Here is a 25,031-nt window from a genome sequence, read left to right as displayed (position 1 = left end):
CCTATAACTCCCAAATCACACGATTAACAAGTGTTGTTTTTATGTAGGTGAACTTGACAAATAAATGTTTTTGCTAATAGTTTCAAAACTATCCTTCTTTTACCCCATTGAGTTACAAATTGTCCGCTGAAGGTACATTCGAGGTTAAATAAAAACTCGTCAACAATTTACATCGTTATTTTCCCACCAGAAAATCTTATTTTAAACACCTGCCCATATTATGCATAACTTAGAAACCTAGTCTAAAGAACCTAACTCCTAAAACAATAACCTTCACCGCTGCCTCTCGCGGAAAATGTTCTGCTGTCTCACAGACATTTCCCTAGTGTGGTCATTCTAGGGCTATTGCGTAACATACGTCTATTTGATTGCAAGTATATCTGCCCATTCATTTAGTCAAGCTTTGTTTAGGACAGAGCAAATGAAGCTAATACAGAGCAGCGCGCGGAGCACTGCGCTTTGATACAAGCGCGCAAGACTGCTGGTCAATCCGTACTTTTCAGTTTCAGGAAAGACGTAGGGATCTGCACTGTAATTGGACATTATGTGAGGCCAATTGTTGTTGATGTTTTATTAAGAACTTTAGGAAAACAAACAAGTCGGCAAAATGATTTCTTTCTAGCAATCATGAAGCGTAACAATTGGCGCAAGAGATTCATCGTGGTGGAGTTGTTCGTATTCCCGTGCTATATCTTCATGAGATTAGAAACCTGCTATGGAGGACCTCTTTAGCCAAAATGAATCTGAGCATTGAAGATGTGGCAAATATACGGGGAAATAGTTCATTATTGGAACTTCACGTCGGTACAGTGGGGTCGACATGGATGTTTCAATCGTCTGTCAATTCCACAAACTACACGGTCAATGAAACGGGGATAGGTGAAGTGGATATTACCCGTGCCATCCCGCTCGGCTTGGTCTTGGGGGCTTTCATCGTGTTCGCCATCGTGGGCAACATCCTTGTCATCCTCGCTGTGGTGACCAACAGGCACCTACGAACACCAACCAACTATTTTATTATCAACTTAGCCATTGCAGACCTTCTCCTGGGTACCACCGTGCTGCCGGTATCAGCCACCCAGGAGATCCTCAACTATTGGGTTTTCGGCAGGATTTTCTGTGACATCTGGGCGGCGGTGGATGTTCTGTGCTGCACCGCATCCATTATGAGCCTGTGCGTAATTTCCATAGACCGTTACATCGGGGTGAGCCACCCGCTGCAGTACCCGACCATAGTAACAGAGAAGCGGGCACTGCTGGCCATGCTCGGGGTATGGGTGCTCTCTGTGGTTATTTCTATCGGCCCTCTTCTCGGGTGGAAGCAGCCTCCGTCGCCACAAGACACTGTATGCCTCATCACAGAGGAACCGTTTTACGCACTATTTTCCTCCCTCGGGTCCTTTTATATACCGCTGGTTGTTATCTTGTCCATGTATTTTAGGGTGTATGTAGTCGCCAAACGGACCACCAAGAATTTGGAGGCTGGGGTAATGAGGGAAAGGATGAATACGAGCGAGCTCACTCTCAGGATCCACAAGGGTTCCCATGTGCAAGATGACACTGGCAGCTGCACTGGAAAGGGCCGGACGACCCATGCGAGGAGCTCATTAACGGTGAAACTTCTGAAATTCTCCCGGGAGAAGAAAGCAGCTAAAACTTTGGGAGTCGTAGTTGGCATGTTTACGCTTTGTTGGCTCCCGTTCTTCCTAGCGTTGCCCATTGGTAGGTAGACCTGTTCCCACATTTGACTGTTTTTTAACGAATATCCAATTGTGCCTTCTACAGAAATCATCTACTTCAATGTGTCTCTTTGACGCCGCAGGCAAGACATAAAACGACGGAAATTATCTTATCAATCTATAATTGGTGATAACGCATCAACAATTATGGGAAATTAATTGAGATGTTAGTATCACTAATAGCGGAATCTACTGTCCACAAAATATCTCAACACACTTTCACTCAGATAACATTTGATTTTAATTAGAGATATATTTGAGAAGTGACCAAAAACGTTTCCATTCCAATACATGGAAGTACACTTTAGTGACCGCTGGGTTCCATAAATCACATATCCCAGCAGTTGGCACTGATGCCAGCAGTGGCGTATGTAATAATATCCACCCATTGATTTACTGCCATGATTTATTAGCATGATGATGCTCCCAGATATAACCCAATTTCCGTGTATACTACGTTTAACCCAATCCCCACTGACCCTGCTGTAGTACTATATTTATGAGATAGGGTACCTCAAGGTGCATTTGGGATTAGGGATGAAATCAGTGTGTGGCATTATAGTCTAGAAGGCAAATTTGCTGTAGCTAACCTAGAACGTTGCGTGTGGCACAGTGGCAGAATGAAATGTAGAGGGAGTGTACCATTAAATTAGTTACCTAGCTTCCCACTGTTCTGTATCTTTTCCTAACAGTTATCGGTTTAGAAATATGATGAATTGCAGTAATGTCTTTTCTCAATTAGAAACAAACATTATCTTTTGATTAAGGTTGATGATATTTCATATAGTTGTCGAAGAGTGTATGTTGATGCTCAGTTGTATATAATGTTTCATATATGGACATACTGTTTTCTCAACCAACTGTTAGAAATCTTTTTCAGAGGAATTAGGGAAGTGTCTTAGACGTCCTGAAGAAAAACACCTTAACTATATTACTGTGTGCTATGGTCAAGTAGGAAAAAAAAAATCCTGTCCTGGCAGAGACAGTCCCATGTGTCTGAGATTGAGCAGCTAGTGCCCCTTTCTGATCTGTTCTGATGATCCTCAACCTCAGGATGACCTGGTGGTGTCTAGGGAGAACGGTAAGATCTCAAGTCAGACTCCACTGGGACTGGCAGTGGACTGGAGTGTGTGCCATTGTCACGGCTGTAGTGACAACATCTGGGAGGAAATTAGACAATATATAGAGAAGACCAGTGACATGTGCTATGGGCACATTGTGGTGAGGATCAGACAGACAGATAAAGTGAATAGACTGACCTAAAATGCATATACGGTAGTTATTTTTAAGTACATCTTTTAAGAATGTTGACCTAAAATTGATGACCTAAAGTTGATGAAGTCAACGCAGGGTTCCCCCACAGTACGAAGAACCCTTAAAAGACCCTCCAAGAACCCGATATTGACCGTAGGTAGTCTTAACATTAGAAAGGTCGGCAGTACTTGACTTCCTACCACTAAGAATTAATGAACTAAACATTAAAAAGGTCGGCAGTACTTGACTTCCTACCACTAAGAATTAATGAACTAAACATTAGAAAGGTCGGCAGTACTTGACTTCCTACCACTAAGAATTAATGAACTAAACATTAGAAACATGCGATGGGAGAAAAACTAATATTTGAAAGAACAATCACATTTCTATGCAATCTGTTACTCATGTATGACAGTGCATTTGTTATAGGAAAATGTGAAACATTTTAGAAATTTGTCATTTAGCGATGATTTTAGAAACCTCGGAATCAGGTCATTTTGTTCCTTTATATTTTTGACACTTCATTGTTTATTTGAAGGTACTCTTCCAGGGATCCACTGAAAAAAAAAAAATATAAATATATACATTATAGACCATGACTGTCTCACAAATGTAAAAATACAACAACATGAAACATGCAGACAAAAATATAGCAGATCCTCAAGACAATACATGACTAGGCTATTATAATTATATTATTAAAACAGTCAAACAAAAGGAGAAGTAGAGACTAGAGAAAAACAAAAAAAAACCTGCCTCTAGCTAATATTAATTAAAAAAAACACTCAGATCTATATGTTGCCACTGTATCAATATTTATTCATTCAGATTATAGAATCTGCTGTTTGTGATACTAAACATTAATCAAAACACTATACCTGCATGCAGTGTCAAAAAACACATCTTTACACTTTCTGGGAAATTCATTACATATTTATACTGCAAAACCTGTTTACCACACACAATATTATGTTCATGATATAGGAATCCAAAGAACATATAGTATGTGTTCCAAATACATTTATTTGGGGGGGGGATTTGAAAGGTCACACTAAATGTTTTAGTGTAAATGAGAAGTTCCCTATTTAAAAAAAAAACATTTATATTTAATTTGAGGCTAGTTAATTAAATTTTTGCAGCTTAGGGCTGTTTGAGATGTAGGATAAGTTGGGCATAAACCCCTACAATGTCTCTCTCACTGTCCCTCAGTGCCTTGCAAAAGTATTTACAACCCTGACCAATTCTTTAATTTTACCGGATTACAAATGGTAAATCGACAGTTCATTTGATACTTCATTTAAAAAAAACGGACATTTAAAATGTGTGGAGAAATTGGTTTAATTTGGGGACTTAAAAATGCTGTGTAGAGATGGTGTGTCTTGAGGCATGGGCAGTGTTACTTTTGAGACACACATACAGTGGGGAGAACAAGTATTTGATACACTGCCGATTTTGCAGGTTTTCCCACTTACAAAGCATGTAGAAGTCTGTAATTTTTATCATAGGTACTCTTCAACAGTGACGGAATCTAAAATAAAAATCCAGAAAATCACTTTGTATGATTTTTAAGTAATTAATTTGCATTTTATTGCATGACAAAAGTATTTGATACATCAGAAAAGCAGAACTTTGGTACAGAAACCTTTGTTTGCAATTACAGAAATCCTACGTTTCCTGCAGTTCTTGACCAGGTGTGCACACACTGCAGCAGGGATTTTGGTCCACTCCTCCATACAGACCTTCTCCAGATCCTTCAGGTTTCGTGCTGTCGCTGGGCAATACGGACTTTCAGCTCCCTCCAAAGATTTTCTATTGGGTTCAGGTCTGGAGACTGGCTAGGCCACTCCAGCACCTTGAGATGCTTCTTACGGAGCCACTCCTTAGTTGCCCTGGCTGTGTGCTTTGGGTCATTGTCATGCTGGAAGACCCAGCCACGACCCATCTTCAATGATCTTACTGAGGGAAGGAGGTTGTTGGCCAAGATCTCGCGATACATGCCCCCATCCATCCTCCCCTCAATATGGTGCAGTCATCCTGTCCCCTTTGCAGAAAAGCATCCCCAAAGAATGATGTTTCCACCTCCATGCTTCACGGTTGGGATGGTGTTCTTGGGGTTGTACTCATCCTTCTTCTTCCTCCAAACACGGCGAGTGGAGTTTAGACCAAAAAGCTAAATTTTTGTCTCATCAGACCACATTCCTTTTCTGGATCATCCAGATGGTCATTGGCAAACTTCAGACGGGCCTGGACATGCGCTGGCTTGAGCAGGGGGACCTTGCGTGCGCTGCAGGATTTTAATCCATGACGGCGTAGTGTGTTACTAATGGTTTTCTTTGAGGCCACATCCCAGCTCTCTTCAGGTCATTGACCAGGTTCTGCCGTGTAGTTCTGGGCTGATCCTTCTCCTTCCTCATGATCATTGATGCCCCACGAGGTGAGATCTTGCATGGAGCTCCAAACTGAGGGAGATTGACCGTCATCTTGAACTTCTTCCATTTTCTAATAATTGCCCCAACAGTTGTTGCCTTAACATATAGCTGCTTGCCTATTGTCCTGTAGCCCATCCCAGCCTTGTGCAGGTCTACAATTGTATCCATGATGTCCTTACACAGCTCTCTGGTCTTGGCCTTTGTGGAGAGGTTGGAGTCTGTTTGATTGAGTGTGTGGACAGGTATCTTTTATACAGGTAACAAGTTCAAACAGGTGCAGTTAATACAGGTAATGAGTGGAGAACAGGAGGGCTACTTAAAGAAAAACTAACAGGTCTGTGAGAGCCGTAATTCTTACTGGTTGGTAGGTGATCAAATGCTTATGTCATGCAATAAAATGCAAATTAATTATTTAAAAATCATACAATGTTATTTTCTGGATTTTTATTTTAGATTTGTCTCTCACAGTTGAAATATACCTACTGTAGAACTGAGTTGTGGCCAAAAAGCTCAATCTTGATCTCACTCTTGACCCCCTTTTAATGGTTAATAGAGTCCTATGGTAAGGTAACTGTGTCCTCATCGAAATGTAGCCAGGACACCGACTTAACACCCCTAATCCAACGATAGGTGCTGTGGGATCTTTAGTGAACACAGAAAGTCAGAGACCCGGTTTAATGTTCCATTCTAAAGATGGAACAGACCACATCCATCCATGCTGTCTACACTACAAAACTATGCACACTCCTTGACTCGTCCACGGTATATCATGATAATCCCATTGATCTCATACATCTCATCATAACAACTCTTCAGCATGTTTGCTGCTTGGTCCAATTGTATGTCTGAACAGCTGCGGTGCTCATAGTTTCTTCTTTTTGTTTCTTCTTTTTGATCACTAGTCACTGGTTGAAACACTAACAATAAACTAACGAATGATAGTCGCCGATGATGGCAACCACTAGTGTTCCCCCATCCTGATAGAACACACTTTAGATGATGGTGTTCTTTTGTGTTGGGCCAATAGAAATAGAACAAAAACCATTCATGCGTTGTGAGACCGGCTCACTCAGTTGAACTTTTAGTCAACCAGGTTGATTCCTCCGCTGTTAAATTGCCCAGAACTGCACTGAACCAATGATCCTCTGATAACAATCACAAGCCACCTTTCTTGACAGTGTTCAAACTGTTTGATCTTTACATTATCGGTAGAATCTGGATAGCTCCATCTGCAACACTTAATAGTAGCCATGGATTGGGCTTACAGCACGTTCTTAACTCTCTCATTTAGCTGCAGTAAAGTATCTGTTATATCTGAGGCTTTTTGGAATGGAGTTACTGTCTCTCCGTCTTAATGTTTTTTCCATCTCTTGTGTTAGCCAGTCAGCCAGTAAGTGAGAACTCATTAGTCCTCAGGGGATAATATGTATATTTTTTCCTGCACACATTTTCCCGGGCCACTTTAGCACCCAGCACCCGCGCTAATGTCCCATGAAGCCTCATTTATCTAACGGGGAAGGCAGCATGCCCAAATGCAACAGACACAGCAGTTATAAAACAGGAGTTTTAAGTGAGGTGGTGGGGGTATGAGCTTGTGTTGTACTTTTGTGTGTGTGTGTGTGTCTGTGTGTGTGTGTGTGTGTGTGTGGGGGGGGGGGGGGTTCCTTAATGGACAGAAGGTCCTCACTACAATAGCAAAACAAGGAAAATCCTGCGATTTCTATCTGACTTAGGGTTACGTTCAGGTTTAGAATTAAATGTGCGTGGGTTTGTATTTCATTCCGCGTGTAGTACGCGTCCTCGTTGTGCCAATGAGGCCAGTTGCCCCTGTGCTCTGAGGCAATTAAAATAGCGTTTAGAGGGGAAGAACCATGACAGTGCTAGAGTGGCAGAGGAGCGATTGAGGGAGGATCAGAGTGGATGGCAGTTTAATACTCAACCCTGTCTCACATTGTGACTCCATTACACACTGTGTCAGTTGCACTAGTTACAAACGAGTTTTTCCAACACTGATGTCACTGCGTTTACCTACAAGACATATAACATGTTTTTACCTGAAGACAATGCACTTTGTGTACTGTATATATTTGGGCACGGGTGCATGTGTGGATGTGTGTACACGCGTGTGTTCATAAAGGTGGCTTACACACCGTCAGTGGGAATAACAGGATACCATGCTTCCTTAAAGTCATTGCTACAGACGTTCCTGTCATGTCTTATGCTGTGTAATGTGTAAACGGAGTGTTTTTCTGCAGGAAGCACTATGCAAACACTGTTTTCATTGGAGTGGATGAAAGAAACAATACTCCTTGTTGCAGTCTAACCCTATTCCATTGTCTTTTACGCTGGCTACATCCTTGGCAAAACAGCTGTCACTTTAAACTAACTGTTGTAAAGGAACTCAAGATAAACACTGACAAGAGGATACTATATAACAAAGTGAAAATGAAAATAACCAAGGGCAGAAAATACAAAAACATCCTAAAATAAGACATTGTTATATTTAAGTCTAAAGATCACAACGGTAAATGTGCTGTTGTTTAAATTGTTTTGAGAAAAATTCTATAAACTTTCATTCAAGTCCTGGGTTTTTCCGAAATATCGGTTGGAGAATTCCTAGAATCAGGAGGGAATAAGCAGGAAATATGGAATCCTCCAACTGGAATATCTTAAAAATCAGGGAATTGACTTAAACCAGTGGTTCCCAACTCCCCTCTTCGAGTACCCCAAACAGCATATATTTTTGTTGTAGCCCTGGACAAGCATACCCAATTCAACTAAACTCAACAAGAGCCTGACACTTAGTTGACAAGTTTAGCTGTGCTTGGCTGAGGATATGCTGAAAATGTGCATTGATGGGGCTACTCGAGGACCGGAGTTGGGAACCAATGCTCTAAATATATGTGTGTGTGTGTGTATGCACAAGTGCTTTTGTGTGTGTTGTGTTCACACATTGGTTTTGTCCAGGCACTGACCCATGATTGAGGCCCCCAGGGGCCTCTCTGTGTTTGTATGGGCCGGAGAAACACGCAGGCAGTCCAGGGCTCATGCCAGCCCAATGGCCCCACTGTGACTCTCTGGCTCAGAGGAGGAAGTGAAGCTTCCCAGCACACATTGGTCCTCCTCTTCGTTGCAGTTCATTTGACACAGAACCTTTAGCTCAGGCCATGGAAGCACAGAGAAAAAGCAGGAGAAATAAGAGGGAGAGGATGAGATATATCCCCCTTTCTCTGCGTGTGGCAGGAATGCAAGGGCTGCACTTATGTTCAGAGTTTTAATCGCAGGTAGCACAATGCATTAACAGTTAGGGTAATGTCTGTGTATGTGTGTGTGTGTGTGTGTGTGTGTGCTTTCGTTTGGCAGCTGTGAGATAGAGGAAGAGATATAGGGTGTATATTCTCTCTAAGGGTCTTGACCTCCTGTACAACAGATGAATGACCCATGGCAATGCTTAGTGGCTGGTATTTTCACATGCTATTTTCACCCCTAGACATCCTCTGTGAATGGGATTACGTAGCCAAGAGTTGATGCAGCATAGGATGGAGATGCAGAATAAATTGGGCATAAAGCCCCCTGTATAGCTCTCTGTCTGTCTGTCTCTCTCTCTCTCTCTTCAATGTGTCTATCTCTTCTTACTCTCTCTCTTTGTCTACTTTTCCTCTCTCAACTTCGGCGAGGCAGTTAGATTAATATTGGTTCGACTGGTAGAGAAGCCAAATGTCTAGAACTGGGAGAGCCAATACAATGAACATGGACCCACAGCCAAACTCTCTCTGGTTCTGGGACTGGGTCCCAAGTCAGAGCTGGGGTAAGAGTTTTACTGGATCCCCTGGACGGGGTTCCAGTCTGGGTAATGGGTACAACTGGATCCCCTGGACAGGATCCAGACTGGGTAATGGGTACAACTGGATCCCCTGGACAGGATCCAGACTGGGTAATGGGTATCACTGGATTCCCTGGACTAAGAGTTAGACTGGATCCCAAGAACAGGTTCTAGTCTAACAGTTGAACTGGATCACATGGAGAGGTTCTCGTTTGGGTAATGGGTAGATCCCTAGACAAGTTCCAGTCTAGGCTAGGACTTGGACTAGATCCTCTGGACGTTATAGAAAATTGTCTAGATCATAAACAATACCTGATATTGCTTTCTGAAAATAATGTTTGTATGGTCTGTTACTATACATAACATATTTCACTTCAATGCAGTGGACAGTAAAGGTGCATTTTCAGTTGTATTTATGGAAAACAAGGGAACAACAAACTTGAGAATATGTCTTCAAATACCTTTTTATAACCTTCAGTTCTGTCAGCGGCTGAATGTGTATTTGAGAAGAGATCATTCATTGGTGTTTCAGTATGTGTTGGCCATGTGTTAAAGATTGTATGACTGCTGGAGCTCTCGATTAATCTCACATCTTCATAAAAAAAAGTATTAATAATTACACAGCTTTAATAACCCAGCTAAATTGTCAGCTTTGAGCTGAGCTGAACTGTGGCTAATATTTGCGCAAGAAAACATCCCCCAATGGAAGATGTTTTGGATCTGGCCTCACACCAATCAAATTCACAGATGAGAGCAGGTTTACACTGAGCACATGTGACAGACATGAAAGAGTCTGCAGACACGGTGGTGAACATTATGCTGCCTGCAACATCATCCAGCATGACGCGTTTGGAGGTGGGTCAGTGATGGTCTGGGGAGGCATATTCTTGGAGTGTCGCACAGACCTCCGTGTGCTAGCCAACGGAACCCTGACTGCTGTTTGGTGCAGGACAATGCCCGGTCTCATGTAGCCAGAGGGTGTAGGCAGTTCCTGGATGACAAAGACATTGATCTGGGACATTATGTATCAGTGCATCTGATGCCGCTGAGTAGTGCAACAGACTGTCCAGGAGCTCACTGATGCCCTGATCGAGATCTGGGAGGAAATCCCCCAGGACACCATCCACAGTCTCATCAGGAGCATGCCCAGATGCTGTTGGGAGTGCACACAGGGAAGTGGGGGCCATACCCAATACTGAGTCACATTATGAGTTGCTGTTATGAAATTCACGCATTTTGGAACAGTCTGTGATTTCAATTGTTGACTTAGATTTTTTGTTTTGTTCCCAATGAATTACACAATGTACAGTAAAGATGTTATACACTGCTCCACAAAATTAAGGGGACACATAAATCACACATTGTCTCTCGATGAACTAAATCTATTCAAGATCGAGACCCAATGTGTGTTTTAAGTGTTCCCTTAATTTATGTGTAGTTTACGTATTCCAATTAGACTAGGCCGCAGCAAAGGGCCTTGGTCTTCTGGCTAACTCTCTGCAATGGCCCATGATTCAATTTTATCCTATAGGGCATGAGATAATGGGAGTTCATTCAACTCTGTTAAACTACATGGCTTGTAATTGGCGTGACATTAGATCAGCAACAGCATTTAGCCAGGTAATGTTTGCTAAATAAGTGTTTCTAATTGTAATAATAAGTGTTTCCAATAAGTGCTTCTAATTGTGCACATATCACACACTCACTACTAGTGGGTTTCCACATAACATTGTATAAAGTTGAAATGGATTTGTGTTTTTGACATGGCCCCAGTGATTTTGCCCACACATTTCCGCTGCTGTGTCTATTCAAGGGCGAAACCCAGTGTTTCGGGGTTGTAGCATTGGCTAACATTCATTGGCTTACTAATAGCATGTGTTATTATGCCGACTTGTATCAACTAATTTCTTAACTAGATAGCCAGCTATGCAAAAATTTGGAACACTGAAAGCTTTTTCCAGAGCAGAAATGTTTATGGTTACATTTTGAATTAGGTTTGGGGACCGTTCTACTAGTACTGGTCGCTAACTAGGCGTTGACATAATAACTGGTATTAGCACTGTTCTGTACTAGTTCCGGGCATGAATTAAGTAGGTATAATTACAAAATTCGGTGTTTACTTATGTAGATATGCATTTTGAAACAAAACAATCAATAAATAATGTTATTGATGCAGTGTTGTGTCAGTGCATGGATCGACTCAGCTAATATACTGACAGTCTCGTAATGCTGACTATCGTTCTTTAGCTTTCTAGTAGCATGTATTGTTATAACAACACGATGGCTTAAAAATAAATATGAAGTACTTCTGGACATGAGTAAAACATGAAGTAGTACACAGTTTGGTGTTAAAACAGCCTGCCAATACAGCTAACAATATTAGTGTTGATTTTCAAGTTTCCACATCCAGAAACGTCAAAAACGGAGGTGATTGCGCATCTTCGATGAAACTTTGTGATTGGTTCACCCCAGTGGGTGTCTTGGACCAGGTCCTCAAAGTCACTGCATGTTAATAAACCATAACGTGCATAAAATGCCCCTTCCGGATTACTGTAATCCGCAAGAGACTGCATATAATTCACAGCATGGTCAAATGGGTGGAATTCAGGTTTGAAAGGGATATGATGTTCGTAACCTAGCTGCCTGAAATGTTTAGTTACAGAAACTAGGCATAAGTAAATGCATTCTAGAAATGACAATGGACTTGTCATAGGATGCCATAAACACTCTACATGTTTTTATAGTTGTGTCATGAGGACATGGCCTGATGTCCTGAAAAATAGAATGAGTTACTGTTTACATATACAGGAAAAGGAATCAGTAAAATTAGTAATAACAGATTAGGTTTGGATAGCTTTTAGATTGATTTTACTTTTTATAACAACTAAAAATACAACATTTGCTGTTGCATGATCAGACAGGCATTATAATTTTACATGAGAACATTTTGCCACACAGAAATAATATTTATATTTACATGCAACAATTCGGCACATAGGTTGATACATTGTGACCATAACCTGTAGAAGGGGTTTAGAACTTCTAATACTGACAATTTGATCATTTTTGGACCAAGTACAGTAAGGGAATTCCCATCTATGAATATATTATATAGGTAATATTTCTATAGTTGGATGCTGTCTGTTAGCTTTTAGCAACTAATAAATAAAATAAAATGAAAAACATACAATTGTATTTTAAAAGCATTTAAAAGCAAATCCCTAATTTGTAGGCAGAAGGTAACGTTTCTTTCTCATGAAGTCTCAGTTTTAAGTGAACAGCGGTGCTATTATAGGAGTTTATTTTAGATGGTCTAATGTTATTGTCATGAGCGAATCTGACATCACCGCTGAGTAGCCTTATCGTTATATTTACCACTGGGTCACTGCCACTACAATGTTTATTTAGTCACCTACTGTAGCCAACACATGTCCTCAATATATTACAATGTTTGCATTTCAAATGTTTTGGCCTGGGCAACTGTTTGTATTCAACATATGGAATTAAAAACTTTGGCAAGTTTCCTCTGTCTTGTAGCCTACATTATGTAGAATTTCATTAAATGCATTTATAATTAGATTTTCTTTTTCTAGACACTGTAATATTTCCACAGAATGTGTGGAAATCCGAACAGCTGAGTTGAAATGCATGCCGAAAGTGTAAATATGTTACAGACAGGCTTACAGTATATGCTAAATAATGGGGAATATTTTTTCTTACTCCAACAACCTGAAACATCTTCCCACAGACCTTTTCTGTGGCTAGATTTTGAAATGTTTCACAATCAAAAAGAATGTTTCCTTTTTCTTTTTCGTGACTCTGAGAACACACAGTAAAAAGTGAAAGCACATCGTTAAAAAAAATCAGAAAGCAAGAACTTGACAGAGTCCAGGCAACTGTCAGATTGATCTATACAGGCTTACCAATTTTTTTTTAACTCTGCTTGATTAGAGTTATTTCTTTATTTTTTATCAGATTATGTAATCCCTGTCCTGCACATGAAGTTAATGTAGAACGCTTAGTTGTGGTTCAAAGACAGTTGTTATTGATGGTATTGGTGTCCTGAAAGAGGTTACCTAATATGTTGTTCTTCAGTAATCGGTTCTCTAGTAACAGAGGTCTATATTTGTCTTGGCAGATAGTATAGGTAATTTCACACACGATTGCCTGGGATTATAGGGCATCCACAATCTAGCCAAAAATATGATATTAATTTGCGCTGTTTATCTCCTGAGACAGAGTGAGGCTTAAAACACAGACGCATAGACACTATAAAAACACACACAGAAACATAATACACAGACACACCCCCACACACCAGCTATTCCATGTTTCCTGTGTACGTTTGGTAACTCTGTGTTTTCATTTCTAAAGCATAGCTTCTAGAGTCCACTCTCACCTCATCGGACTATGAAATTCCATCTCACCAGTGATGCTTGGCCATAGCATGAGGGGGTGCACAGTGGGAGTTTGACACAACATTACCCAGAGCAGTCGCTCATATTATTATATAATATATCTATAATATATTTTTTAGAGAATCCATGCTAATGTTGTTGTCTATCTAGGTGTTGGAGTGAATGGTCGACGATTCCAGGTTTTTGGAATTTAGTAAGGAAATGCATGTGGTCTCCCTTTCACACTTGTAATCTTGCTTTCTCACATCCTTTATCTTGTCATCCCCCTGACCCTTCCATATTTCTCCTTCTGTAATAAGCACCCAGTGCTGATATCTTCTAGCTATATTGTACCTGTGGAGACATTAACCTGAGACAGTTCAGATGTGATGTCACGTGGAAAGCATCCTTAGAGCAGAGATAGCAGGCTACAGTAAGAGGTGTACACCATTATGTAGCTCAGTACTCACACAACAACTGCCCTCTGTTAGCGGCATCTTGTCTGGAACGCATCGGTCTTCCCTTGGTATGCTGGATCATCCCACACCTCTTTTTAGTGTCTGTTCAGAATGACTGGGTCAATGTCCCAGTGTCGAATGAAAATCTACACACAGTTGTCACTTTTTGCCATAACCTTTTATCCGAAAATGATAAATTCTGCTCTGTTTTCCGACAGATCTACAAAACATACACTCATTTCTAAAAAGAGAGAAAAAATATATATAAAAATGTTTAAAATTCTGAATAAAATGAAAACAAAGATGTCTTCACATTCAAGAGTTATTGTTTGCTGAAAGCAAAAAAAAAAAGTCAGCTATTACAGCTGTTTATCATTTGGAACAAGATTCTAGGTAATTTCCACAAGAGTTATGGGGAAGACGCTTTGTCAAAGTTGCTCAAGCTATGTAAACTAGGTTGTCAATCAATGCTACACGGTAATATTCTAAACATGTCACATATTTTCAAATTAATATTGAATAAGTACTGAGATTAAACCACTCTACATCACTGACCACCTCTTGGACAGCTATTCCATTGTGTATGTATAATGGGGAATAACAGGCTATCAAGGAGGGAGAAAACAGGGAAGACAAAAGGGAGAAAAAATAAGAAAAGGGGAGAAAGGAAAAGTTGAAGGTTTTTGTCAAAAACATATAAAGTGTCAATGATAGACTTAAATTATCATAATTTGCTCAAATGGTATGAAAACAGTATCATGAAATATATTCAAAAGGTACATGGTTTTATACAACTCAAACATTTACCAAAAAGTTGTGACACTATGTAAAATGCTAATAAAAACAGAATGCAATGATGTGCAAATCATTTAATCATTATATTTAATTGACAATAGTACAAAGACAACATATAAAATATTGAAACTGAGAAATGTTATTGTATTTGGAAAAATACACAGCAACGTGTTGGGCCAGGGTCATGTTTACCACTCTTCTTTTAACAATGCTCTGTAAGCATTTGTGGACGGAGGAGACCAATTGCGGTAATTTTGAAAGTGAAATGTTTTCCCATTCTTGCTTTATATAGTATTTCAGCTCCTCAATAATTTGGGTTTGTCATATTTTTATTTCATAATGTGCCAAATGTTTTCAATGGTTGACAGGTCTATACTGCAGGCAGGCCAGTTTAGCACCAAGCCTCTTACTACGGAGCCATTTTGTTGTAATATGTGCACAATGTGTTTTGGCATTGTCTTGAAATGAGCAAGGCCTTCCCAGAAAAAGAGTCTAGATGGCCACATATGTTGCTCCAAAACCTGTATATATTGTTCAGCATTAATGGTGTCTTCACAGATGTGCAAGTCACTAATGCCATCACGGTTGCTGGCTTTTGAACTGTGTGCTGAAAACAAGCCAGATGGTTCCTCTTCTCTTCAGCCCGGAGGACCATGATTCCCAAAAATAAATGTTGATTAGTCACAACACCAGACCGTTTTCCACTTTGCCTCTATCCATCTAAAATGAGCTTGGGCCCAGAGAAGACGCTGGCGTTTCTGAATGTTGTTTCCAGTCTTTTGATGCCTCTGTCCCAGGTTTTTTGAAACGTGTTGCTGGCATCAAATTCAAAGTGAGCATGTGCTGTATTTTCCAAGAAACAGTAGCATTTCTCAGTTTCAACATTTTAAATTTGTCTTGGTACTATTGAATATAGGCTTTAACACTAGTACCGACAAATACCTACGCCAATTGCCGTTTGAGTTTGTAATAAAAATAAAACTGCCATTTTGAAAGCTACACCCTCCTTCCATTACTTTTCCTAAATAGTCATATATTACATTGTTCCTTTGTCGGAATTCTAAACTGACGAACAGAAAACAATTTAGAGACTATTTACCATTTTATTTTACCCTATTTTCTGACTTAATCCGCCAACAGCCCAGGCCACTTAGCGTTGGTTCCCAAATAGTACCCAGGCGCTAATCACCTCTCGCTGAATGCATGACGTCACTGGATGAATGTGCGATACTCCCAGATGAATGAAAACTTAATTAGGCTATTATTGAAACATAATACAAATGATATAGGCTACTTATCACATAGGTTACCGTTTTTCAATAGGAGATTCAGCTTATTGTGTAGGCTATTCATCAAATGTAAATCAAAAATGTAAATCTACATTATTTTAGGAGGGAAAGAGAAACTAAATCTTACACATCCTATCATCTCTCTGAATTTTCTCTGCTTATTTTACTGAAACCAAATGTATTAGGCCAAATAATTATTCACAAAACGATATTCCAACGATATCTCCTCTTTTATACTAACTCTTTTTGGTTTTTTGATAACTTATTCATGTCACCTATAAAATAATCTTATATGCCAATAATGTATGAGACTAGAGCTATGCGTTGGCACTTAAATCACCTCGTCTTTTCATATGTATTCTTTTTTTTGTTATTCTTTTTTGTATGATGAGACCATCAATACAAACACATTATTGTATTTAAAACATACAAATTGTGTAATTCATTATTTTCTATATAGTTTAATGACAACCTAGAAAATGAACTGATGCTCTGGCTGGATGGTGATGTTGCAGAGGAGAATGTCCATGCTAATAAGGACGATTTGTATGCTAATCACCAGTGGCGTTTTTATATGTAAAATATTGGTGGGGCACAAATCATTTCAAAATATTAGATACATACCAGTAAAGCTACAAAACTCCCTCTTGCTACTGATGTGTTTATTTAACACATCAACAAACAGCGTGGCTCCACAAAACACTTTTAACGACAGAGCGGCTTGCTTCTACCGGGTGTTGTAGTACACATACTGGAGGGAGAGAGTGAGAGAGTGAATGAGTGAGAGAGAGAGAGAGAGACCTTCTTAAGTGATTGCTCCCCTTCTCTCGCGCACACATGTAAAATTACCACTGTCACATTTACAAACCTAAATTAGGAATGCAACCAAGCTCAGAACAAATGTGCCTACATGGCCATACGCGAACAGCAATGAGCTCAACACCACTGAAGGCCACAACGAAGCGGAAAGTCAACTTTTTAGGGATACAGATCCATTCTATGACAACAACCTTAATAGAAAAGCATGGACACACTCACACTCGTTACCATCTATATCAATCGATCCAGCGCAAAAATATGACCAATGCATGGACCAGCACCACAAAGGCAGGATGATAAAATGTGCCTTCACTCACCAAGGCTGAGGGCTCACTTGAAGAGAAAGGTGGAACGGTGGTTCTTCCTCTGGGCAAACTTTTTGATGACTTTGGGAATTAAGTCATGTAGCTGCTGAATCAGCTGGCTGTCCCATAGTATTGCGAGTGAAGGTTTTTACCCTCTTCTACAGTGGGTATAGAAAAGAATCACACCCCTTTAAAATAATAAAATGTTGTTGTTTTGCAGCCTGAAATGAAGACAGACACAGTTTTTTGTTTCATCCAGCTGTATTTACTCAGTGCAACTTATAACATCCAAGTGAAAGATATAACACCAACATGTCATAAAAAACAATCACTGAGTTGGAAAAAGGATCACCCCCCTGTGTCAGTATTTTGTTGAACAACCTTTTGCTTTAATTACAGCCTTTAGTCTGTTGGGATATGTCTCTACTAACTTTGTCAATGTCATGTTGGAAGGTAAATCTTCTTCCCATTGACAACTTTCTAGCAGAGTACAGCAGATTTACCTCAAATTTGACAGTATTTTGCCCCATCCATTTTTCCTTCTAACCTGACAAGTGCTCCAGTCAAACAACCCCATAACATGATATTACCACCTCCATGCTTAACTGTAGGAATGGTGTTATCTGGATGGTGAGCTGTATTGGATTTTCACCAGACATATCATTTGGCATTGAGGCCATATCATTCAATTTTAGTCTCATCTGACCATAACACTGTTTTCCACGTGGCCTTTGAATCTTCAAGGTACGTTTTGGCAAAGCTCAGTCGTGACTGCATGTGGCCTTTCTTGAGGAGTGGCTTTTTTCTTGCAACCCTCCCATACAAGCCACATTTGTGGAGTATTTGTGATAGTGTTGTCACATGCACACAATGACCACTCTTTGTCATGAATTCCTGCAACTGCTTCAGAGTTGCTGTAGGCCTCTTGGTAGCCTCTCTGACCAGTTTCCTCCTGGCTCTTTCATCCAGTTTGGAGTGACGGCCTGAACCAGGGAGGGTCTGTGTTGTACCAAATACCTTCCACTTCTTAATAATAGACTTCACTGTGCTTCTAGCACTGATAAAGCCTTTGAATTTTTTTTGTATCCATCTCCTGACTTGTGCCTGTCCACAACTTTATCCCGGAGATCTTTTGACAATGCCTCGCCACCCATAGTTGATTGTTTTCTTCAGTTGCACTACCAAGGACTGAAATGCTTCAGGAAAAGCTTGTTTCATGCTGAGCTAATCAAAATGACCACAGCTGATCACAGTTGAAAGTCAATTGGCTTTGTGTGCTATTGAGAAGGTGATTAGCTACACCTGGTTGGGTTAACAAGTCATTTTTAGGAAGGGGGTGATTCTTTTTCTAACTCAGTGATTTTCTTTTTGATATTTTTTTTGACAAGTTGGTATTATATCTTTCACTTGGATGTTATAGGTTGTAAATAGAGCTGAATATTTTTTTTAACTTTTTTTGTCCATTTTCATTTCAGGCTGCAAAGCAACAACATGTGATTATTTTAAAGGGGGGTGATTATTTTCTATACCCACTGTAGGTGGAAAAGTTCCTCTCTGACTCAGATGTCGTCATAGGTGTGGTTATGATAATTTTCAGCAGTGTCGGTCTCAGCAAAAGCCTCCTCTAGGTTGTTCTCATGGATGGATCTTAACAGAGACAGGGTCGTCTTACCAGTGTGAAGCTCAGTGTGGCGGTACAGAGTGGTCAGCTCAGACATCAACATTTCCTCGTTTTCTAGAGGCCATAGTTTCACCGCACCATCAAGCTCAGATGTAGGGAATAACAGGACAAATTGTGGGAAGAGCGAGCTGTCTGCCAGCTTGGCAGCGATAAGGTGGTCACTTTGTGAAAACCTCTGCTCACCTGGGAGATGACTGTGTCGGATGCCTCCTTCATCACCAGCGCTGTGTTGGTTACTCGTCGGCCTGGCTCTTCTGTTCCATCGTGAACGGTGGCAGCCCATTCATCAGTTTCCTTCTGCATATTCTGGAGATTGTCCTTGAAACGGACGAGCACACTGCTAATCCCAGATACATCCATGCTCAGTTTTTGCAGATTGTTGTATAAAACAAAGTTCTGGCATAAGGAAGAAAAGAAATTCCAGCAGCTGCAGAAAAGCTCGGTCCCTGAGTTTTTTTGACATGGTGGCCTCATCCCATCCTGGTTTTGTACGTATGTCCTCCATACACAGGAGCAGCGCAGCGTAGTTTTCCCAAACTGCATTGACAGTTCTACTTTTAAAGATCCCATCATACAGCGGGTGGAATGCGTCTCTGTGGGCCTCAGCAAGTGCCGCAACACGTTTTGGAGCGCCAGAGAAAAGGGTGGCAAAAGCAGTTAAATCTGCAAAAAACACCTTCAGTATGCTGAAAAAGTTGCTGCAAGGTCAGGTTCAGCTGGTGAGCATAGCAATGAACAAACTGGGCATTTGGGTATGTCTCCTTCATTAGCGTCTGTACCCCTCGGATGTTTCCACTCATTACACCCGCACAATCATAAGTCTGAGCGATCATCTATTCTCCCAGCTTCAGTGGTTCCAGCACACCCTTGATGCTATTAGAGAGGCAGAGTCCAGTTTTATCTTTGACTTCCACAAACTCCAAAAACGTCTCTGTCACTGTATTGTCAGGCAAATGTATCGCAACACAATCACCATTTGTGATTTATAGGAGACAGTTGTCTCATCTGCCTTTATGGCAACAAATTATGTCTCGTCCACATGCTTGGCTATCTCCTCCCTGTACACTTCATACATACAGTCTAACAGTTCATTTTGTACAGTGCTAGATGTCCCTTTGAAGATGGGCTGAGCGTCATAGTGACTCCGAAGTCTCGAATCGCCCTCACACATAGTCTCAAATGCATCTGAATATTCCAGGATTCAGGGAGTCCACTGACTCGTCGTGACCCCGCAGTGCGGTTTCACATTTTCCACACTTTAGCTATTAATTAGCTAGCCTGATATACAAGCATGAGGAACACGGATCTGCTTTTTCCATTGCCCAAACTTTGAAACAGCTAATTAGTACTTCTGTTTTGGGCATCAATGAAACAGTTTAGTGTTAACGTTTGTTGTTAGCTATGCATTTTGAAGTCAATTCATATTCATATTTAAAGTTTTGGTCTACTGATTTGTGCCAGTGTCTGGATCACTCAGCTAATATGGTAATATAGTGCCAGTGCACAAACTCGCTGGCTTAGGTTTGCGCAGCATGTACTGCAGTATTACCCAGTTTGGTGTTAGCTATGCTTCTTGGAAGCCAAGCATGAGGAACAATGACTTCTGCCAGTGAACAGCCTGTCCACACAGCTAACAACATTTAAGTTGATTTTCAACGTTCCCCGTCCAGACATGTCAACAAGCTAGGCCAATATGCATCATCTCTGTAATACTTTGTGATTGATTCACCCCAGTGATCTAGCGCCAGGACCTAAAAGTCACAGCATGTTACTGTGTTACAAATGCCACCATTCATATGAAGCCTTAGTCAATAATTCACATAAATCCTCACTAGGTCCATTTCTGGAAACACATGTAGTGGCTTGGTTGCCCTCATTCTTTTCGGGTACCTTTCATACAGAAATAAAATCTGCATTTAATTCTCAGAGTGTTCAAATTGCCAGCTTTTACGCTTGGTATGAATAGGATATTGTAGTCTTGCTGAAAACTAATACTCTGGGTAGAGCTGAGTTATCAGCTGTGTGGCAAACAGGATGAATAATTTCAAGTGAATGTTTGTTTTTACAGGCATCTTTTTTTAGCAGTTTTCTATACATGCCATTCATGTGGGGAGATGGAAATATTATTCCTTTAAGTGTATTGTTAACAGAAACATGTTTATTTTTTATTATTTATGAAATGTCTCTAATGTTTCTGTATTAAAGAAAATAAAAAGATTGGCTAGGTTGTGTTGGTGAGTAGGATTTAAGGCATAAATGTCATCCATAATCCATGTAATCCATCTATATACCATTTTAAGCCGGCAAAATGTAGATCCTGTGAAAATGGAGTGTACTGTAGCCTTTGGGCTGATGTAGGATTGCTGTCAGGAAAAATAAAAGTCAAAGTTATCTATTTAAAATCTTAGAATGGCCTTCTTTACTGTGACATCTGGTAATGTTGGAAAAGGCACACAATGGCCTGTTTTTTTATACAAAATGATATCTGTCAGTAAGCAGGATTCCATCCAACTGTTTATGGGATTAAAGTACTGTGCTGTAGGATAAAATATTTTCATGTCAGGCCTGATGGAATCAGCCAAATTGTAAAACAAAATACACTAGACAAGATGGGTGGTTTTATGTTTGTAAAATTGTTAATGTAGGGCTCCCGAGTTGTGCTGTGGTCAGAGGAAATTAATCTCTGCCCATAACTTGCCGATTTGAGAATAACTGCATGAAAATACAAATTGAATGGAAAAAGTAGCTACTAGGTAGTTTTAAATGTCTTTTTGACAATATAAACCACAGGGTTCTGTTGAGAGAGATGGAAAGATATGCAGTAATAAAATCTGCTCCAGGACGGACAGCACCACTGAGGCCATCCTCATGTTGAAGGAGTCTACACCAGTATAATTCATTGATTAGTTCCTCCTGATGACCCAGGTGGAGTTATCGTCACATGATCCCTCTTGTTTCATCAAGAGGGATCAGCCAATGGTCGTCCCACTCAGTTGACTACATTAAAGTGGCGAAAGCCTTCAACGGCGATGTCCATGCTGGAATGCCTTTCCTCTCAGTCGTCTAACCTTCTGTAAGGTTTTGTTAGAGCACGCTGCCATCTACTGAACAAAAAAATCACTAAACTGTCTAAACGTTTTTCTGTTTGTCTCCCCAGGCTCTTTCAACCCTGATTTCCGCCCCCCTGACACACTTTTCAGGGTGATCTTCTGGCTGGGCTATTTCAACTCCTGTCTCAATCCCATCATCTACCCCTGCTACAGCAGAGAGTTCAAACTGGCCTTCATACGCATCCTTAGGTTGGCCAATTACCTTATTACGTATTATCTTGTGAATATGATCATTCTGGCTAGCCTTTCACACAAATTACCCCAGCTTTGTCAAATGTTGTTAGGTTATATACAGAGGGTTGATTTCTGATTCATGCTGTAAAACATTTACATTAACATTTAAATTAATCAGAGGTGTAAATAGTACAAGGTAAAAGCTTGGATGTGTTCGGCTATGTTCATCAGTTTAAGGAGGTTCCTAATTAACACCATAATGAATGGATTTAATGACTAACCAGTGACCTTAATTGACACTTTTCCACTTTTATTTAATCATCTGGGGGGGAAAAGTATCCAAATGAATTTACTGAGTATCAGATTCTGACTAAATCGTTGAGTGCTGCCTTATGTTAGTAAGAACCAAAGAGCACCCAAGAGTAATTTAGCAGTCTTTGATTATTTTTATGATTTCCTATCAATGAATACTGCAGTTAACACAAATAATGTGAACAATATGAATCTGCTGGATTAAGAATAGTTGATAGGTTCAACTTCTGATGATGTTACAGTGGCAATATAACAAGCACCAATTTATTTTCAGAAAATCAATTTTCCAAAATAGCTGTCAGAGAGACAGAAGGCAGGGAAATGTATTCATTATTGCATAAAGGGTATGTTTATTGTAGTGTTCTTGGTGAAGAGATGACTATGGTAGACTATCACAACTTGATAACAATGCTAACCCTCCTCTGGGTGTTGGTTCATGTGACATTGTAAAACTGCCACAATTCACCCATCTGTGAGAGACAGACAGAAAACATGTCTTTATTCTACTGTACCTAAGGCAGAGTTGGATACATTTGCAGAATTAGATAAAATGCTCAGGCTTGGGGATTACAGAAATCCAACCAGATTCAGGTCAAATTTGACTGAGATATGGTGGCTAGCAATCAGTAGCCTAAATGCAGGGATTTGGTATATCTTGGTGGAAAGCTAACAGCCCAGCTTTTCAATTGATCACATTTCTTTCAATTTCACTAGATAATTTAGCTATTATATGATGTTGATATTCTATCTAAGCTGGCAAAAAAATATATATGTGTAGATATTCAGGTTATTCAACACCATCGCTCCATGTCCACTGAGTTTGCCTCTGGTAAAAAAACGTAAATGAATGTTTACTGTACCCAGTAAAACAAAAAATACATACGTGAACGTTTACTGTACCCAGTAAAAAAAAAATACATACATGAACGTTTACTGTACCCAGTAAAAAAATAAAACGTACATGAACGTTTACTGTACCCAGTAAAATAAAACATACATGAACGTTTACTGTACCCAGTAAAATAAAACGTACATGAACGTTTACTGTACCCAGTAAAATAAAACATACATGAACGTTTACTGTACCCAGTAAAATAAAACGTACATGAACGTTTACTGTACCCATTAAAATCCACACCCACAAAGATGAAAGCGAGGTGAAATGCCATATTAGGGAGACCCGGTCTTTTAGATTGTAATTAGGAATGTCCCTAACCTGGTGAACACAGATGAATACAGCTGAGAAGATTTACTTTGTAGTTTTTATATTTATGTTAACAATAAAACAATCCCCCAAACCCACCTCTCCATCATCAGATGCCAGTGCCACCATAGAAGACGCCCAAGCTGGCGAGCCTACAACTACCGTACCTCCCAGTTGGATTCCTTTGGCTACTCACGCAAGAGCTCCACAGAGTCTGCATACTCACGGAAGAGTTCCTCATGCTTCAATGGGAGCCAGCGCACCCTGCCCTCCTCAGGCAGTCCCAGCCCTAGCTACCTACCACCATGCCCAGAGGGGGAGACCCTTTACACCTGCTGGGCCTCCGCGGCTTCCAGGTCCCCCTCTCTGCTGCCTGGGAGTCCTACAGACTGCCGGCTGGGGACACTTCAGGGAGGTGTGGGGGGAGAAGGGGCCCACGGGGGACTTTCTCTCAGGGAGTATGGCCACGGGGTGTTCTCGTTCCCCTGCGGGGGGCAGATAAGGGAGCACGTAGGTGACATACCTGAGGATAAGGTTTGACTGTCTGGGAATCCAGCAGTCAGGAGTTGTGGTGAACTGGTTCTTGATAGGGATCTGATTCATGCTCAGTCCCTGACTGGTGATAGGAAGAGATGTGTCTGTTAATGGTTTAAGTCAGGTCAGTCAATGGTTTTGTATGCTCGGCATAAGAAATGGTTGAATAAGAGACGTTGTTAAGTTGGACTTCCACTGTATCCTAGCAGGCATCACTGTGCATCACAATCAGTCCAGCATCTGTTCAATGGGGACATCAGTCAGTGGGAAACGACAGCGAAATCAGGCTGCACTGGATTTCCTATGTTTAAGCCACGTAAACTGTGCATTGTGGATTTGACAGAGGCCAATGCATGCATATGTGTCAATATACATATTGTATGGGAGAGAGTACATCACCTGGGGACGACCTGTCGGAGGAAACCCTCAGCTGTCATTCATTACCTGTCAGTTGGTTGTGACCTGTGAATGCCTCTCCTCTTCTCAGTGTCTGTGGTCAGTTGGAGAAAATGCCTGTGTTACATATAAAACATGGTGATCACTTTCCTGTTATTGTCATTCATGTACTGTATTTATGGTATGTCTGCATAAATAAAGTATAACCTGGTTTCCCCGTTCTAGTAATTGTATGGGCGGAAATGTTGGGGGTAAAATACAACAGCGTTAGGAACACCAGCGTTCGCAGTCTTTAAACTTCAGATGAGAAAA

At 40.5% G+C, this 25,031-nt stretch overlaps 1 protein-coding gene across 1 annotated transcript; it reads left to right on the top strand.

Annotated features, from left to right (window-relative positions):
• Positions 1–433: 433 nt before the first annotated feature.
• On the top strand, positions 434–24,911 carry LOC105029089 (alpha-1A adrenergic receptor). Its single transcript, XM_010902245.4, has 3 exons — positions 434–1,722; positions 22,147–22,288; positions 23,903–24,911. The coding sequence occupies exons 1-3, from the start codon at positions 738–740 to the stop codon at positions 24,327–24,329; spliced, it is 1,554 nt and encodes a 517-aa protein (XP_010900547.3). The 5' UTR covers positions 434–737; the 3' UTR covers positions 24,330–24,911.
• The last annotated feature ends 120 nt before the right edge of the window (positions 24,912–25,031 follow it).

This window comes from Esox lucius, chromosome 4 (genome assembly GCF_011004845.1).
Source record: "Esox lucius isolate fEsoLuc1 chromosome 4, fEsoLuc1.pri, whole genome shotgun sequence".
NCBI lineage: Eukaryota > Metazoa > Chordata > Actinopteri > Esociformes > Esocidae > Esox > Esox lucius.
Note: the sequence above shows the minus strand (reverse complement) of the source record. Positions and strands in the feature narration are given on the sequence as shown.

Coding starts and splice junctions, on each gene's coding strand:
- LOC105029089 (XM_010902245.4), top strand. CDS start 738: ATGAATCTGAGCATTGAAGATGTGGCAAATATACGGGGAAATAGTTCA. Junction 1,723..22,146: donor CTTCCTAGCGTTGCCCATTG/GTAGGTAGACCT, acceptor TTGTCTCCCCAG/GCTCTTTCAACCCTGATTTC. Junction 22,289..23,902: donor GCCTTCATACGCATCCTTAG/GTTGGCCAATTA, acceptor CTCCATCATCAG/ATGCCAGTGCCACCATAGAA.